At 29.5% G+C, this 19,310-nt stretch overlaps 1 protein-coding gene across 3 annotated transcripts; it reads left to right on the top strand.

The window, feature by feature from the left end:
* The first annotated feature begins 4,037 nt into the window (after positions 1-4,037).
* On the top strand, positions 4,038-6,669 carry LOC117910459 ((3S,6E)-nerolidol synthase 1-like). Of its 3 annotated transcripts, none has more exons than XM_034824536.1 (7): positions 4,038-4,242; positions 4,383-4,647; positions 4,760-5,129; positions 5,229-5,447; positions 5,547-5,685; positions 5,765-6,034; positions 6,199-6,669. In XM_034824536.1, exons 1-7 carry the CDS (start codon positions 4,099-4,101, stop codon positions 6,511-6,513), a joined length of 1,722 nt encoding a protein of 573 aa, XP_034680427.1. In that variant the 5' UTR covers positions 4,038-4,098; the 3' UTR covers positions 6,514-6,669. The 3 variants fall into 3 exon arrangements, with proteins under 3 accessions (XP_034680427.1, XP_034680426.1, XP_034680425.1); XM_034824535.1 differs by having other exon boundaries at positions 4,038-4,296; positions 5,765-6,013; XM_034824534.1 differs by having other exon boundaries at positions 4,038-4,296.
* The last annotated feature ends 12,641 nt before the right edge of the window (positions 6,670-19,310 follow it).

Here is a 19,310-nt window from a genome sequence, read left to right as displayed (position 1 = left end):
TATTTTTATTTTCTATATTGTCTCTTTTTGAAAATACATTTAATTAAAAAAATGAAAAATATTTTTAAAAATGAAAATTGAAGACCTTGTTTAATACTAAGATAACAAAAAGAATTAAATTTCATTTATTAATTATTCTTTTTTATTTTTAAAATATAATATGTTCACAATTAAATAAAGGAATTGGTCAATTGTATATTTTTTTCACAAAAATGTAATATGTTCATAAAAAAATTGGATTGAAATTTTTCATCATTTTTTTAATCAAACTACTAGAATCATGTTTAATACAAATATAGGCATATATGCACTACGGGAATATGAAATTTGTGTCACTATACAAGAGTATTTACTAACTGTATAAGGGAAATGTACTAAGTGTACAAGCAGTGTATAAGATTACCATTTATAAAAGATTTCAATCTATTTTGAACCACTCCTTTATTTTTCTTGTCACCCACAAATTGTATACTCATGTCATGCACTTTATTTAATTCCCATATGAAAATTCCGATACTTTCCCCAATAATGATGTTTGGGAAAAAAAAAAAAAAAATAACCCTAATTCATCCATCTTTTTATTAGTTAAACCATTAGAAATATGGTTAACACACCTACATGGACATATTACTTAGGATAGATATATTGTACAATGGTATTATACTAATTGTACAAGGGAAATGTACTAAGTGTACAAGGAAATTGTACTAACTGTACAAGGGTATACAAGACTACCATCTATAAAAAAATTTAATCGATTTTGAATCACTTTTTCATTTTCCTTGTCACCCATAGATTGCATACCTACGTCATGCAATTTATTTAACTTTCACATGAAAATTTCGATACTTTTCTTAGTAATAATGTTTGGGGAAAAAAATTTAATCATAATTCATCCACCATTTTGTTAGCCAAACCATTAGAAATAAGATTAATATATCTACGTGGACACATAACTTAAGAGGGATATATTGCACCATTGTACAATGATGTTACACTAATTGTACAAGGGAAATGTATTAAGTGTACAAGGGAAATATACTAAGTGTACAAGGGTGTACAAGGCTACCATTTGTGAAAGATTTTAGTCGATTTTGAATCATTTCTTTATTTTTTTTGTTACCCATAAATTGTTTATGAAATTTGCACTATTATATAAGGGTGTTACACTAACTATAAAAGAGTATTTCACTCATTGTGTAAGGCAATGTACTAACTGTATGGGGTAAATGTACTAATTATACAAGGATGTACAAGGTTATCTTTTATGCAAGATTTTAATCAATTCTGAACTTTTTTTTTTCTTGTCACCTAAGGATTGAACACTTTTCCCCCACACATTCCTTCACCTAAAAATCGTTTTAATTTTAAATTTTAATTTCATCATCCAAAATTTGTAATTGCATATTTCATTTAAGTAGTTTTAACAAAAATTTTTCTTACTACATTTACATCCTATATAAAGGAAAATTAACCATAATATTTAGGTATTACCTTTTTTTTTTTTGTGAAATCAAATTAATATAAATGGATAACACATTAATGTCATTGTTTCAAATAACTTAAGACAATATAAACAACATATAATAATTGTTAAGGAAAAATTATGAATATTTTTTTACCAAACTATGTCATTTAGATCTTCTCTACCAAAATTAAAACATAGGAAATAAAATTAAAATTAATCACATTTAAAATGTTTATTACAAGTAAACCGAATGAAATATATATTTTTACTATTTTACCTTTATAAACATAATGTTAGCAGATATTAAAAAAATCATATTTAAATAGAATTAAAAAGGATAAAAAATTATCTTTGTAACATTTGTAATTTTTTTATAAAAAATCATTAATTTAAATTATCAAGTTAATTTAAAATAATTTTTTTGTTGTAATTATAGTTTTAAAGATTCTACGATTTTTATATTATTACTTTTAATTTATTTTCTTTGATTTTTTATTTTAAATTTCATCTAAACTTGTTTTTTCTTACATTTATATGTTTTCTATTATATCCTTATTTAAAGTGATTTTCATCTAATTTGTATTCCATTATATTATCTTTTCAATTTTAATGTGTTGTTATACCTCTTTACATAACAAAAGATTTTATTATTTTTCATATACAAAACTTTATACAAAAGATATCATGTACGAGGAAAAAAAATAAAAAAAGAGAAAATTATGATATAATTTACATACACATCTCTTAATATGATACATTTGCTTGACTTAATGACATCATGCTTTAATAATTTAAAACATGTCAAGTCCACATCTATTTTAGATTTAAAAAGGCATTTGAATATTTTTCAAATTATTAAGTTATAATACATTATTCAATTAAAAATTAATTGTCACCATTAGTTAAAAGATGATCATGTTACAAAATAATATATTAAAATAATTTCAATGTATTGTCCAAAAAATAGAGAAAATATTCAAATAATTGTCTACAACTTTAAAGATATTTATATATATATTGGATAAAAAAATAATAATAATATTTTTTAAGGTGTTTAAAAATTATTTATTATATATTTTGTAAGTTTAAAAAAAAATATTTTATGAGGTATTTAAAAAAAAATTTACTTTAAAAATATAGTAATAATCCTTTTCAACCATTGATTACCAATATTTAATTTATTAGGCATGGTTTTTGGGAGAAAAATAATTGATGAAAATAGTAACACCTTTCTAGAAAAGAATTAATTTACATGTCCCACCTATTAATATGTGAGAGAAAAAGATAAGGTGAATGATGAAAGAGAGAGGGAAAAAAAAATGAAAGAGAGTGGGAAGTTAGTTGTTTTCTTTTTCTTTTTGACAATAAAGGGCATTTTTGGAAAATTAAATGTTTCATATCCTTCTTTTCAATTTGTAGACTTTCTTTAGGTGTTGGGCTTAAATATGAAACTTATGAGGATCTTTTATCAATTTTTGGGCCCAGCTGGGCCCAAAACACAATTCTCCCATGATTTAAAGTAGCTGAGTACATGAAAATATGGCTACCCATAGTCGCCGTGTCAATGATTGCTAAAATTAAATAATAAAAAAAAGGTCGTTGGATAATTAATTTTAAAAAAATTAAAATTAAAATTAAAGCTTTCACAAAATCCATTTAGTATATATAACTTATTTTTTGTTCTTATTTTTATTTTTCCATGCAATTATTATATTAATTTTTTATTAATTAATGTTGGATTTTTTAGGTTTTAATTTTGAAAACTTTTAACATTTTAAGAAAATTTGTATTTAGTTTAAATTATAAGAGACAACATGCATCAATAAGAAATCTTAACAATAATCAAAGTCTGATTAATCACTTATATTTTATTTAAAATTTTAATGATATTATGGATAAATTTTTAGTAAAAAATAATTTTCAATTAATTTATATTTAATTATTTGGAAATATATATTAAAATTTATTAGAAAAATTATTGAATTCTTTGAAAAAATTTTAGGATTATCTTTGCTAAAAAGTTTCTAAAATTATTAAAAATTATATTTGAAGTAATTTATTCCTATTATTTTCTTAAAAGTTACATACTTTGGATGTTTTCGTAATTCTTTTTTATAATATTTAAATTTATTTGATATTTTGATTTTTTTTTAATTTGATAATTCGTATGTATTTTATTGAATGATAACTTGGGCATCATTAAGTGCTTCTAAAATTTGACAATGACTATTATCTTGGTATGCATTTGACAATATTTTAAAAAAAATATTTTTAATAAAAGGGCTTTCTTTTGAAGTATTTTTCTTTTGGAAGAACCACCAATTAAATATCTCCTTGGCAAGCATTAAAGTGATTTTGTAATTCTTTTTTAAAATTGATTTTTAAATTTTGCTATTTCTCTTTCAAAGCTCTTTAAAAATACTGTAAAATGCATTCTTAATATAAAAAATTTCTATTTGTCATGAGAAAAGCTTCGCATGGTGTAAAAAGCAACAAGCAAGACTCCAAGGCTCCTTGTCTATAAATTCAGTCCATTGTTATAGCAAAACTACAAGCCTCACTACTTGATTCATCCTCAATCTGGTTGCGGGCCCTCTTCTCTTTAATTTAATAATTTATTATTACTCCTAATGGCCTGTTCTTGTGGCTTTTATGCTTGGTCCATTCCTGCAGTTGGCCCAAACAAATTCAGAGAAATAGGCAAGACTAACTTCACCAGAATTGTGCCTATGCCTAATACGCACAAATGGAGTATTGCACACGATCACACCTTGGTCTCTATCCCCTTAAAGAAAGATAACCATTCACCTGAACTTGGCAGTTTTACTGTTAAGATTGCCTTACTGCTTTCCATTATTTTATAGTTCTTATTATGCCATGCATTTTCTAACTTTCTAATTTCCTAACTTTACAGGATGATTTCTACAATGAACATGCACAAAAGTTAAAGGAAGTTAAGCATGTATTCAGCAAACTAGGAGAAGATGCAATGGAAAGCATGATGATGATTGATGCCATACAACGCCTAGGCATTGATCATCACTTCGAAGAGGAGATTGAAGCAGTTCTGCAGAAGCAGTATATGAAATCTAGCATTCATGGTGATTGTGATGAGGATCTTTATGAGGTTGCACTCCGCTTTCGCCTATTGAGACAAGAAGGTTACACTGTGCCCGCAGGTGGTTTCTTTTTCTTTTTTTTTTCTTTTTTCTTTTTTAATTAACCTTACCGACATTTATCAAGAGTCGTTTGTTTCTGAAAGTGAATTTACTGGTTAATGTGCATGGATAGATGTGTTGAATAACTTCAAGAACAAGGAGGGGAAGTTTAAACAAAACCTACGCACAGACATCAGAGGATTGATGGGTTTGTATGAAGCTTCTCAGCTAAGTATAGGAGAAGATATACTTGAGGAAGCCGGAAATTTCAGCAGTCTACTCCTTAATGCATGTTTGCAACATCTTGATCATCATCAAGCTGCAGTTGTTAAGAATACATTGGAGCATCCCCATCACAAGAGCTTGGCACGGTTCATGACCAAAAACTTCCTTACTGATTTCCAGGGCACAAATGGATGGATAAATGCATTGCAAGAATTAGCAAAAATAGATTTCAATATGGTTAAATCCGTGCATCAAAAGGAGATGCTTCAAATTTCTAAGTCTGTTTGAAAAATTGCATTGTGATTATATTTACTTTCTTGTTATATATTCTTAAGACACTTTGATCTCTAACTAATATTTGCCATATTAATTATTAGATGGTGGAAGGACCTAAGTTTGACCGAGGAGTTGAAGTTTGCAAGAGACCAACCACTGAAATGGTACATGTGGCCAATGGCAATCATCCCAGATCCAAGGTTGTCAGAGCAAAGGATTGAGCTCACAAAACCTATCTCTCTAATCTACATAATAGATGACATTTTTGATGTTGGTGGAACCCTTGATGAACTCACTCTGTTCACAGAAGCTGTTAATAGGTAGAAATGGACTAATTCATTGATTCGCTAATGGGTGTGTATGTGTGTGTATATATATACATAGTTCCACTAATTTGTGTCATTAATTATTGTATATAGATGGGATTTGTCTGCTTTCAAAGAGCTTCCAGAGTACATGAAGATGTGTTTCAAGACTCTTGATGACATCACGAATGAGATCAGTACCAAGGTCCACAAGGAGCATAAGTGGAACCCAGTGGGCTCTCTACGGAAGGCGGTAATATTCAAAACATTTTTGTATGGGTTTCAGTGGGATTACAAATGTAGCACGCTTAACAGATCCCCCATTGCTGCAGTGGGCGAGTTTATGCAACGCATTTCTAGTAGAGGCAAAATGGTTTGCTTCTGGGCATGTGCCAAAGGCTGAGGAGTACTTGAAGAATGGGGCCGTTAGTTCAGGGGTACATGTGGTGCTAGTTCACTTGTTTTTTCTATTGGGTCATGGCATAACCAAGGAAAATGTAGATCTTGTGGATGACTTTCCAGGCATTATATCTTCTACAGCAACAATTCTTCGTCTTTGGGATGACCTCGGAAGCGCCAAGGTAAATGCCAACCACATGCAGGTTATTAATTAATCTATGTCTACAATTTTTCATGTTTGGTTTATAAAAAGTTATTTTGAGGTGGCCTTAAAAGTTAAATGTAGTGTTGGCCTGATTGATGTTTTGAAGTGGTATGTCATAATGTTTGGTTTCACAGAACCACCCTAAGTTGAATAAATTGACAGGATGAGAATCAAGACGGGCATGATGGGTCCTATGTAGAGTGCTACTTGAAGGAACACCGAGGCTCTTCAGTTGAAAATGCAAGACAGATCGTAGCCCATATGATTTCAGATATGTGGAAGCGCCTCAACAAGGAATGCCTCTCTCCAAATCCATTTTCAACTTCTTTTACAAAAGGCTCCCTCAATATTGCAAGAATGGTCCCTTTGATGTATAGTTATGATGACCAACAGTGCCTTCCTGGCCTTGAGGAGCATATGAAGTCCTTGCTCCTTGAGAATCTACCATACAGAAACACTCAAAAAATAAATGAGTGAAATTTTTGCCTCAGCCTATTGGAGATACGCTTTGATGTAGTGAAATTTACACTCTTCCTACAAGAACAGCATCCTCTTTTGCATCCCATTGGAGATACTCATGGCCTCAGTGCAATTATATTGAATAAATTTACCTGCAAGTCATTTCCGTTTCCACTGCCTAAGCAAGTTCTCTAGACAAGAAAATCCTTTGGTTTGGATTCCTTTTGCAAATGATTCCAAACTACCACATGCATCTGGTCCACTTGGATGTACACGTGCTATTCAACGTTTTCTTTTCCGTCACGAAATCATAATTGCAGCCATGTGATAAAAACTTGAAATGCTCCCCAAAATCACGAAAACATGTGATTTTGAAGTACTTCGACGTGGCCCTTTCTAGCCCAAGTTTGAGTCATCCCTTATTGCATGAGATGTTCATATAGTGCTAAGCAATCAGAACCAATTGGGGTTAAGGAGTTGATCTTGAGTGGGAGAAAAGTTCTACTAGCCACCAAACAAAACTCTGATATGATATTAAAACTATCAAATCTTTTTAAAAACTTAAACTTATAAGACTTAAACCCACATTGTATATCATGTACTCTAACAACGTGAAGCCATACTATTCTGTGTTGACCTGTCCATCACCTCTAGGAGACAAAGGACTTTTCTTAGGCATTTGATCTAAAGCAGGCTCATATGATCATGCCAAATGACAAGCTTAGTAGGGTTCTGGAAATACACATATAAAAAGGAATTTGAATCCTTGCATGATGAACTCGAATTCAAGCATATGCCCCTTGATCAAATGATGAGTTAATAAAAATAAATTCACTATGCATGTGAAAACTGGTTTGTTTAGTTTCTTTAGATCCAACATCAGTGAAATGAAATGATAGAATAAATGTATAAAATTTAAGCATGACCAATCATTCAGCGAAATATATATTTTGGTTCTACATCTTGCACAGTTCTTTCAGAAAATCTTTATATTTGTTTCACCCTCCCAGAAACAACCAAAAGCAAACTATTTAGTGGCTTCAAGTGGTTATCTAGTCTCTGCAAGTCTATGTCAAGAAATATGGGGGTCCGTGAATAGAGAAGCTATCAGTGTAGGGGCTAATAGCGGCCCATGTGAATTTTCATTTCTGATGGTGATGATCGATGTTGGAATCACTTGAGATAGTGACAGGGAATTGTGTGGCACATATGATCTATCGACGGAGACCCAATTAATTCATGATAAGAAAAATCATTCTAAGATTCATTCACATGTTCTCTCAACCAAAATTAATGTTGGTGCATCGCAAATTAAGTTGCATTTCTTTTTGACTTAATATTAGACTTTTGTACCTCTGTGGTAATGATTCTGTTTACGCTAACACTAGTCATGAATATTGGTAAAAAAACTAATCACTTGATTGTTTTCAATTAGATTCTAGCTATAATATCAAAGTGTATTTTTTAATACCTATCAAAAAAAAATATTATTACTTAAGTGGTATTGCATGCACATTTTCAAACTAGATCTTATTCCACATATTGATTAGTCCGAATCCCTTATTCCGTACGTATCTACAACTAATATACCATAACATTTTCCTTTCAATTAAAAGCATTAAAAAGAAGAGGGACCGGAGTTGGAATATCAAACAAGATATCATTGTCATCAATACATGGCCAACCCAGTGTGGACATATTTCAAAACTTGTGCAGCTTCTTATTGGGATGAGGTTTAAGTCAAAAGTGACCTCAAATCATGCTGCTTCCACACATAAACGTGAAACACGCTAGAGAAACTTTCCCCACTTGGAGAAGATAAGTGCATGAGTAAGAAAAAAAGGTAAGAGGAAGAAAAAGAGTGAAGATGCAGCCTACATTTCAAACATGTAAAGCTTTCTCTAAATGCTTTACAACATCAAATTCAATGAACTCTATTCCTCGTATGAGCCACACAAACTTTATTACTTCTCTCTCCTCACTCCTGGGTAATAAGCATTCTCAACGGGCTTCTCTCATGATCCCATCTCTTCTATGCTTGCTGCATTCTTCTAGTTTGTTGGAGAGATAGGGCTAAATTACTTAAACACAAAAACAAAATCTATTACGATGTAATTAAAAAAAAAAGAAGTATTTTAATTGACTTTTATACATTAAATCAAATTTAAATTTAAAAATTTTTAAAATTCATGTCACTTTCCACCATACCCATTAAACTTGATTTGTAACTTTAAGTAGAATGCATAATCTTTTAAAATATTCAAACTTCAAAATATTTTAATCTTGAAACTTTATAAATTTCAATTGTACTTCTTTTTTATAATATATTCTCTAATAAAATAATATTTTGTATTCATGTACTTACTTCAATCATAAAACAATGGATTTTTTTTTACAATGCAAACGTCAATTTTTTGTCCACATATGTTTTCACCGGTTCTTTTTGTGGTAAGTAAAGCTCCATCAATAATTTCTTTTTAGTCAAATTGCATAAAAAATACATGATGTTGCCAAAATAAATTTCACTTCATAAATTAAAAATGTTATAATAAATTACTTATTTGAGTTCCAAGTGAAAGAAATTTCTCCCATAAATTAAAAGACATAAAACACAGTACTATTTCAATAATTTAACTCTCCACCTCCATGATTATTGTTATATCTAACAAGCTTAAAATTACCAAAAGATGAACAAAATAAGTTATAATCAAATATACCTTTGCTACAATGAAAAATTCTTCTAATAGTCACTATTAGCGCTTCCATATATTAGGGATGACAATGGGATGAGTTTTTTAAGTACCCGTCCTACCCCGATTATATATAAAATTAATTTTTAAGTTAAATTAAATTAATTTTATTTTACTATTTTTAATATATAGATAATAATAAAATATTTTTTTAATAAAATAAGTTACAAAAAATATAATAATTTAATTATTTATAAAACATATTTATTTGAATGTCATTTAAAATTTTAAAAAATAAAAATAAAAATAAAAATAAAGTTAAAGGAAGCTGAGCGGGGAGGGTATGAGAATTTCTTATACATGTCCCATTTAATTTTTTAAATGGGACGAGAATGAAAATTATTTTAGATAAATGAGCTGGGGTTGGGATGGGGGCGACCCATCCCAAACCCGCTCTGTTGTCATCCCTACATATAATAGCTAACAAGTCCAACTCCAAATCAAATATACAACCTTGTACAAGTCAAGGAGCAAAGACTTCCCATTAAGCTTGTATATCGTGTTGGTTCTATCTTTTCTCTTTCTTTATATTTTGATATTTTTAATACTTTACATTCTATTAGATTGTTTATTGGATTGCATATGAATTGTTGAAGTTCTTTAAAAAAATTTGCATCATTTAAAATAAATAAAAAAACTTTTTTCAATTTGTTTCACTTCAATGCAATATTGTATAACATGAGCCCGAATTAGATTATTTTAAGTGAAAATAAGATCATTCACATATAAACAAACAAGTAACATATCACTTTTTTCATTGACCTTAATATAAAGATCTTTTTATGAAGATTTAATAAAATTATTCTCTTTAAAATATTTGTCAAATTTAGTATTTCATACTCTTGATGTTTGTTATTTTACTTTTTTTTCAATTCTAAAACCTTGTTCTTATGCATTTTACTTCACAACTCATATGTTATTCTACATATATTTTTTCTTTTAAGATGCTCATTAAAAAAATTGATTTTACATCCATTTGTCAATTTTTTTTCAATTATTTTAATCTATTAAAGAGATTGTTAATCATATAGTTCGTAGGAGCAAATATCTTGTCATAGCCAATGTTTTATTGTTGTTTATAGCCTTTAACCATCAATCTTGTTTTATACATTTTTACTTCTTTTGATTTCTTGTTTGCCTTGAATAGTTGTCTTTTTCCCTCATCAGAAGATATTTTAACTTCAATGTGTCATTTTTCCTCACTGTTTTTATTTCATCATGTATAATATCTTTTCGTTCCTTTTTATTTTTTTAATATTGCATTACCCCCTTAAAATCTATTGATTAATTCATAACTTGCAAAAAAACTAATAATAATAAAATAAAGCAAAAATCAAAATGATTTTTTGTTATCTTATAATTTTGTAGACTCTTGAGCATTGTGTCCCTTAACTTGAGCTTTCCAATTACTGAAGATGATACTCGAACTTCATGTTCATAAATGAAGGTGATAGTGACCTTTTATAAGTCTTCACTTATTTTTTTCTTCTTGTTCAAAGCTTAAAGGAGTAACATAGTTATCTTCTTGGATATCCTAATCTCATTTTTTCCTTGATTAAACTTGATAGATCATTAATAATAATTTTTCCATCACTTTGATTGTACAACTTGTAACTTATGGAAAATATACTTTTTACTATTGTCATCTAACTTTGGTTGCTTTTACCATGACACATGAACTTATGGAATGCTTTCAAATGCTCTCAAATGTAAAAATTTTGCTCCTCCCATTCCAATATTTTTTATAGTGTTTTGTTCCATATACTTTAATTGAGAGAACAATTTGATAAATAAATGATATTGTGAGTTCCTGCAAATCAAAATCCTTTACATTTTTTCTTACTTTTGAATGTTCAACAAGAACATTCTGATTCTTGTTATGGACACATAATTTGCAATAAAATTAGCATATTGATATCTTATTGAACAATTTTAATCTTTTATGTAAATATCAGTCTTTTTTTAAGTGTTGACCCAAACATAGTTTATTGTTTTTAAAGTTTGCAACATAATAAACATTTGAAATAAATTGGCATCTTCCATTTTGAATTTCAAACAAAGCAAAATTGCTTTATCGTTTATCATCATTTTGGATGCATCTCCAAAAATAACTCGGCTACTTCTTTTTGAATCATTAAGTTTGAGGAAGCTGGAAACTTCAGCAGCCAATTCCTTAATACATGATGGTTGCAACATCTTGATGCCATTAAGTTACAGTTGTTAGGCATACATTGGAGCATCCCCATCATAAGAGCTTGGTAAGGTTCATGGCCATAAACTCCTCTACCGATTTCTAGGGCACAAATGAATTGAGAAATAACCTGTAAGAACTAACAAATTAACTTGGATTTCCATATGGTTCAGTCCATATATACAACCAGAGACACTTCAAATTTCCAAGTAAGTTTGAAAAATGATTCAGGGCCTTATTTATTTCATTTCATACAAGATAATGATCCTGACGTCTAATATAAGTCTTTGTCTTAGTTGGAAAGAGCTAGGTTTGGCTAATGAGTGAAGTTTACAAGAGACCAAACACTGAAATGGCATATGTGGCTCGTGGCAATCCTCCCAGATCCAGGGTTGTCAGAGCAAAGAATTGAGCTCACAAAAACCATCTCTCTAATCTACATTATGATGACGTTTTTTATATTTAAGGGCCGCTAGATGAGCTCACTCTCTTCACAATGGAGTTAATCCATTGATATGCTTATATAAATTAAGTTCCACCAAATTGGTAATTCTTATTTGGAGCAACGTCAAGACTGCATGAAGATATGTGGCAAAACTCTCATGGATTCACCAACCAAAACCTGTAACAATTATTGAAAGGCATGATATACTCTAACCAAATTATCATTTACCCTCTGACCAAATTTCCCATCAAAATGGACATTGAAATGTTTTTGGGAGTCACAAATGGAACCGCATTTAACGGATCCATTATTTCAACGGTGGGCGAGTTTATGCAATGCATTTATAGTAGAGGCAAAATGGTTTTGCTTCAGGGCATGTGCCCAAGGCTGAGGAGTACTTGAAGAATGGAGTCGTTAGTTCAGGGGTACACGTGGTGCTTGTTCACATGGTTTTCTCTTGGTCATGACATAACCAAGGAAAATTCTACAGTACCACTTCGGTACCTACCCATAAAACAATCTTGACCATTGGATGAAAATGGTTCAATCTGGACCGTCCAATTGGTTTATATATTTTAAAAAAATTTAAAAATATATAAAAAAATAAAAGCAAGTTGCCGGTCACCTGCTTTCCCGCTTCTATCTTGCTTAATCTTGTCTAAAGACAAAAATTTATCTGATGGGTATTACACTTGACGCCTATTTTCGGAGAGGTGAGCTATTAGTTTGATGGGCATTACAACTTTCCCGGATTTTAGAGAGTTAAGCTTCAGGAATTTGAGGGTGTGGAGATGGAATTTTCGGGTGAAATGAATATTTACAGAAAGAGTGAGCTGACTGGGGATTTTGAAGGAGAAATCAGAGAGAGGAGAAATTAGCAAGAAAAGAACTCCCCTGCAGGCAACTCTCCTAGAACAGGTACTTCAATCATCTTATGTTATATGGTAGTGATTGAAATGTCAAAAATTTCCGGCAATTCTGAGAAAGACTATATTTTTACCGAGTTTTTGGAAAATTTCCCGATATTTCCTACCAGTCCAAGCCACGCACAAACATGATATTTTGACCGATTCAAAAATATCAGTAAAATTTTATTTTTACCGAGTTTTTTTGGGAAATTTCCCTATATTTCCTATCGGTCCAGGCCGCGCACAAGAATACAAAATCTATCCAATTTTTTTTAAAAAAACAAAAGATACTATTTGGTAATCTGGTCATGATTTGCAGGCAAAGGTTGTGTTTTTCAACCTGGCTAAAAAATCATGGATTTAGGGTTCATGAAATTTATATCCAATGGCACAAAAGCAAAAAAACCCCTCAAACAGATCCAAAAATGGGGGATGGATTTTGTTGAGAATCAAATGGGCATTGAAAACAAAAAATGATAACATGATTAGATTAGTACCTGCGTGGATTGAGAGTGGCTGGAGCTGGAGCCTTTTTAGGCATTCTTGGTATGGAGGTTTTTTAGGGATTCTCGGTCTGGAGTGAGAAGAGACCTTCTTGACGCCCAGCCCGAGTGCGAGAGACAATTAAAATAGGGCATTTTAGGAATTTATCTTTGTATATAAATAATTAATAATTATCCATTTATATTTTGATTAAATCATTACCATTAGTAATTATCCATTTATATTTTGTTTAAATCATTACCATTAGTAATTATCCATTTACATTTTGATTAAATCTTTACCATTGAACTTTCGAATTTTATTACTGATATTTTATGAATTAAAATTAATTTGATAAGATAAATTATTAAAAATTTTAATTATTTAAATACATTAATGTAAATAGAAAAAATTGTTATCACATATTTTTAATAAAATTTTAGAAATTAAATATCAAATAAAATATTTTATATAAATTAATTTTATTTTTCATTTAAAATATAATAAAATTCTAGACTTTTGAGTGTTAGAAATAATAATACAACATGGATTTGAACCTAAATCTCAAATAAAATATTTTATATAAATTGAACTTTCGAATTTTATTACCGATATTTTATGAATTAAAATTAATTTGATAAGATAAATTATTAATAATTTTAATTATTTAAATACATTAATGTTAATAAAAAGAAATGTTATCACATATTTTTAATAAAATTTTAGAAATTAAATATCAAATAAAATATTTTATATAAATTAATTTTATTTTTCATTTAAAATATAATAAAATTCTAGATTTTTGAGTGTTAGAAATAATAATGCAACATGGATTTGAACCTAAATCTCAAATAAAATATATTATATAAATTAATTTTATTTTTCATTTAAAATGTAATAAAATTTTAGACTTTTGAACCTTTTAGTGTTAGAAATAATAATGCAACATGGATTCGAACCTAAATCTCAAATAAAGTACCTTGATATGATATAAAATACCATTTATTAGTGTTATATTGTTTATTTGAAATTATGAATGTTGACTTGTGCATAAAATAATAATAAAAAATTGAGGGACAATAAAAGACATTCTGTTTTTATAATTGTGTGTTTTTAATTCAAATTTCATTTGTTCAAATATTTAATTAAAGTATGAGTATATGTTACTCATTAAAATTAAATTAAATTCTTTTGGTCAGGTGCAAAATGGTACGATTGAGGAGAACTAGGAAAGTACTAAGGGGTAGTGGACCTTGGCCGCGTTTGGATACAATCTTGAACTACAAGAGGGACCCTAGCCATTCTACAAATGAACATGTGGATCATGTGGCTAATATGTTCAAACGTTTCGAAGAGGAATATATCTTAGAGTCAAACCGTAAAATGCATATTCTACAAATGTCATTAACAGAACCTGAGAAAAAAGTTCTTGAAAATATATGGGAATCCATTCAAGAAGGGCCTCATGGTTTCACAAATTGGTCTTTTGATGACCTAGTAGCTATTTTCAAGGAACACTGGGAAACATGCTTTGTGAAGAATGCCATCAGACGAACAACAGTGCTTTCTATTTCTCCTAACTTGCGAAATGCAAGATTTTCAAATTCTAGTAGGCATAAAAATCTTAGAGGGTTATGGTTATTGAAAACAACTTCTAGAGTTATAGAAGATACTGTGTATAATCCTAACATTGTTTCTTTTAGTTTCAAGGGAGAAGATTAGTTTTCCTTCTATTTATTACATTTTTTTTATGTTTTGTACATAACATGTAAATAATTTGATATGCCAGACATGACATGTATATTTATCTTGTTGATGTGGCATCTCTCACAAAAAAATTCTTTAGCTCGCATAACGTTGTTAACTTGTATGCAAGATGATCTTATGATTGAGTATGAGGTATATCAAACTTCTCATGAAATGTGGGAAGCGTTAAAAGAAAAGTATAGTGGACTTTCAACTACGAAGCTTAGAGGACTTGTAATGAAATTTGGAAATTACAAAATGCGACTAAATAAAATAATGATTAATATTTTTAGAAAAAAACTCCATTTTGTTACAAATATTTTCAAACTCATTGTTGTCAAATTCAAAACTTAATTCTTATCGGTATGCTCACTATGTTGCAGGCTACACAGTTGCTTAATATAAGAGGAGTTTATCTTATTTTGAGCAGTCTTACTGCATCTTGACTTAGAAAGCCAAATATGTAATATTTTATATTTGTCACTTAATTATTTGAATATAGTACATAGTTTTAATTAGTTGTAAATTACATTCATAATGTTGTGTTTTAAACAGGAGCAAACAATCATATGAGGAGAATGATCCCCCTTCAAACCCAAAACTTCCTATGGGTTCATGGCTTTATTATTTGTAAGAATATATATACATATATAGTTAATTCATTTTGGATATTTATTCATATGTTGAAAATATAATCATTTTTATGTGATGTTTTTTGCAGTCAAGAACAAGTACTCGCAAGAAAAAAAGATAACAAGGAATTGATAATAAATCATGATGTAAGAAAAGAAATGAATATTTGCATAATATGTTTTTTAGTCAACTTTTATACTCTATATGATAACTAACTAATTTAATATTACAGTTGCGAAAAGAGATTGGGAAAAAGCGGCAATCCCTTTCAAATGGAGAAAAAAAAGAGTTCTTAGAGAAGTCTAAAAAATGCCCTCATGAATATATAAAACAAAAGGATCGAAACTTAAAAAATGCATCAAAGGTAAGAAATTCGAAATTTATGTTTTTAAATTATGATAATATTTTCTTTCAATTTAAAATATATATGCTTATGTATATTTATGACTTCCAGTCGTATCTTCACACGCGTTGTTCGCCTGATCGGGTGTATAAACTACTTCAACACTTGCAACCTAATCAAAAGGCCGTCATACAAGAAATAGGGTTTGGAGGTATTTTAGGATTGCGATGTACTAAACTTGATCATAGTTTATGTCATTGGTTGGTAGAGAATTTTGACACTCTTTCATGCACATTAAGTGTGCATAACACTTCCATTAAATTATCCCCAATGGATGTTGAGTTAATTTTGGGCTTGAAGGCTAAGGGAGTGGAGGTAGATATAGAGAGATGTACAAGTAAACGGAATGATTTATACAACATGTATTGTGATGGGAAGGGAAAATTGCCATTGTTGATGTTAGAAAACCAAATACGGCAAGAAAAGAAATGTGGGGATGAATTTAAAATTCGTTTTGTATTATTTGTTTTGGGTGCCTTGTTATGTCCAACGATGAAAGTTAGTGTCAAGCCTTCCTTCCTCCATCTCCTTCAAGACACCGCATCAATAAAGAAGATAAATTGGGCTCAAATAGTTTTCTTCTTCCTTGTACGAGGCATAAACAACTTTAAATCCAAGAAACGAAGCAGTGGGATTTCTGGATGTTTATTTTTTCTAATGGTAATACACTTTTAACAAAGTTGATATATTCTGATATTTTTAACAATAATAGATTTGTGATATATTCAACTCTATAATTATTTTGGAATTTATTTCTTGCAGATTTTCTACCTAGACCACATTTCCACAAAGAAGGGTATGAATTTACGTTTTAATGCATATAGCCCTCGTATAAATGAATGGGGAGATGATGAGGTTTCTAGGATGAAATGTAAAATCAAAACACTTGGAGGTTATGATGATCCAAAGGTAAGATACATTTACTAACTGAAAAGCTTATTTGTTTATGTGATGTTGCAATTATAATAAAGTTTATGGATAAATTATAGGTCACGATATGGATTATAAAAATTGGGCAAAGTGTGGATATAGAGCAAAATAATGGTGCGGAAAATGAAAATGATGAAAAAATGAAGGTGGTTGAGAAAGATGAGAGAACAAGTGATCATAAAGATAATGATATGAGAAATGTAGAAGATGGTGATAAACAAAATGCAAAAGTTCATGAACAACAAGAAGAAGGGCATAAGGTACTTTTTCATACTATATTTATATACATTAGTTTATTCATCTCAAACTTTTTTTTTCATGATATTGGAGATTTTTATTTGTTACTAGGTTGAAGAAAAAAGTTTGATGGGTATGGAGGAAGCTTTTGAGAAGTTGAAAAAATTTGTGCTACAAACAAATGTTTCTAATATGGATGAAAGTTGTAAAGAATCAAGTTTTAGAGAATTTGAAGAAAAATATATGGAATTGAAACGTTTGTTTTTTCCTATGAGCAATGTTGTCGTAGAAGAGAGATTGAGTGAGAATGACTCATGTGGTGACATGGAGTTACATGTTTCTCCCATTGCCAACAATCAATGTCACGATGAAAAGGTATTTGCATATTATGAAGACCTAGTTTTTTACAAAGTTCTATATATATATATATATATATATATATATATATATATATATATATACTAATGTTCAAATATATGATAGGTTAATGTTGATGTTCCATATGTTGAAAAACAAGAAGAACAACTAAGTTCATTGGTGGTGCTCCCACGTCAATTGAAGAAAACACGATCAACAATGGAACGCAAGCCTAGTAAATTCAAGGTGTCACCCTACATTCATCAATCCAATAAGATGCCAAAGCCTAAGAGATTCCCAAGCATAGTTGTTGGATCACAAAAGGTATTAAAGGTAATATGTTACTTCATTGATGTAGTATTTTTTAAATACTTAATAATATAGTGAACGATAACTAATGTTTGTTAGAGATGTTTTCAATATAGATAATCCCCATGTCCATTTTGCCGAACGTGGAGGATTCACATTCCTTGAGTACACTTGAGTCTCTAGTTGTTGCTTATGTGTTTGATGTTTCATTGGACAAAAGGTGTGTAAACCAATTATTTTGACTATACTTTATGTATGTCATGTTTTAAAAGTTATACTTATTAAATATCTTATATTTTGCAGTGAACTTCTTGTTAATTTTCAATATGAGCATGCAAGTCGAGCAGACTTCTTGACTTTAGGGCCTAGACAAGAATTACTCTATGTGGTGAGTAATACAAGGATAAACCCAATTCTTATTAATTCTATTACATAATTAACGTTGTTAACTTTTTTGTGTTTCATTTTTAGATCATAAATGTATTTGCATGCAAACTTAATAGTTTTGAGAACAAATTCAAAGGAATACGGCCTACTAGATGCTACTTACCCACCACATTTGCGGTATGCTCATCCATTATATTTCTTATTAAAGAAAAAAAATAAACCTAATAAATATTGTGATATATATATATATATATATATATATATATATATATATATATATATATATATATATGTTTTTTTTTTTTTTTTGCATAGCAAATAATCTTACATGGTGGTAGAAAATTGTCAACTGCTACCAAGATGTTCACACATATTATCAAACACATGGATAAAATGAATGATTGCATTAAGGTACATATTTGAAGTTGGATTCATATCATAGTTGTAAATAATTATCAATGCTAAAATGTGTGTTTTGTTTAGATATACATCCCGATGCACGATACATGTCCGGATCATTGGTATTTGTGTGTTATAAATCTTCATCAACATAATATTCATATATTGGATTCATTACCATCAATAGAAAGGGATGACATGCGAACTTCATCTGTGAGAACTGTGGTATGTCTTATATTTTAATGAATTTTATTACTTTTTAATGTAAGTTGTTAAATAGCATGTTTTATTTTGCTAAAAGATATAACGATATGAATATTAGGTTGAAGAGTGTGCACATTTTTTTAATCTCAATGGGCATCTAAAGAATTTATCAAGTGTTCCCATTGAAAGACCTACATGGGTAGATGTGCAAGTCAATGGGTAAGCAAGCATAATTGTTTCTTCAAATATAATGTGTTCAAGATAATATTTCTATGTACTAACTAGATAAATGTTTACTCATTTTATTTGTTAGGTGGGATTGTGGAGTCCATGTCATTAATCATATGCGAAGATCCGATTTCATGTACTCAAGTTCAACCCCTTCCCATTGGGACTCTACAGCTATAAGACACAAATTGGCAATCGAATTACT

Source organism: Vitis riparia, unplaced genomic scaffold (genome assembly GCF_004353265.1).
Source record: "Vitis riparia cultivar Riparia Gloire de Montpellier isolate 1030 unplaced genomic scaffold, EGFV_Vit.rip_1.0 scaffold750_pilon_pilon, whole genome shotgun sequence".
Lineage (NCBI taxonomy): Eukaryota > Viridiplantae > Streptophyta > Magnoliopsida > Vitales > Vitaceae > Vitis > Vitis riparia.
Note: the sequence above shows the minus strand (reverse complement) of the source record. Positions and strands in the feature narration are given on the sequence as shown.

Excerpts from the sequence above, each read along its gene's own strand:
- LOC117910459 (XM_034824534.1), top strand. The coding sequence starts at position 4,099 with ATGGCCTGTTCTTGTGGCTTTTATGCTTGGTCCATTCCTGCAGTTGGC. Across the intron at positions 4,297-4,382 it reads CTGAACTTGGCAGTTTTACT|GATGATTTCTACAATGAACA; the intron begins GTTAAGATTGCC and ends CTAACTTTACAG. Across the intron at positions 5,448-5,546 it reads TTCACAGAAGCTGTTAATAG|ATGGGATTTGTCTGCTTTCA; the intron begins GTAGAAATGGAC and ends TATTGTATATAG.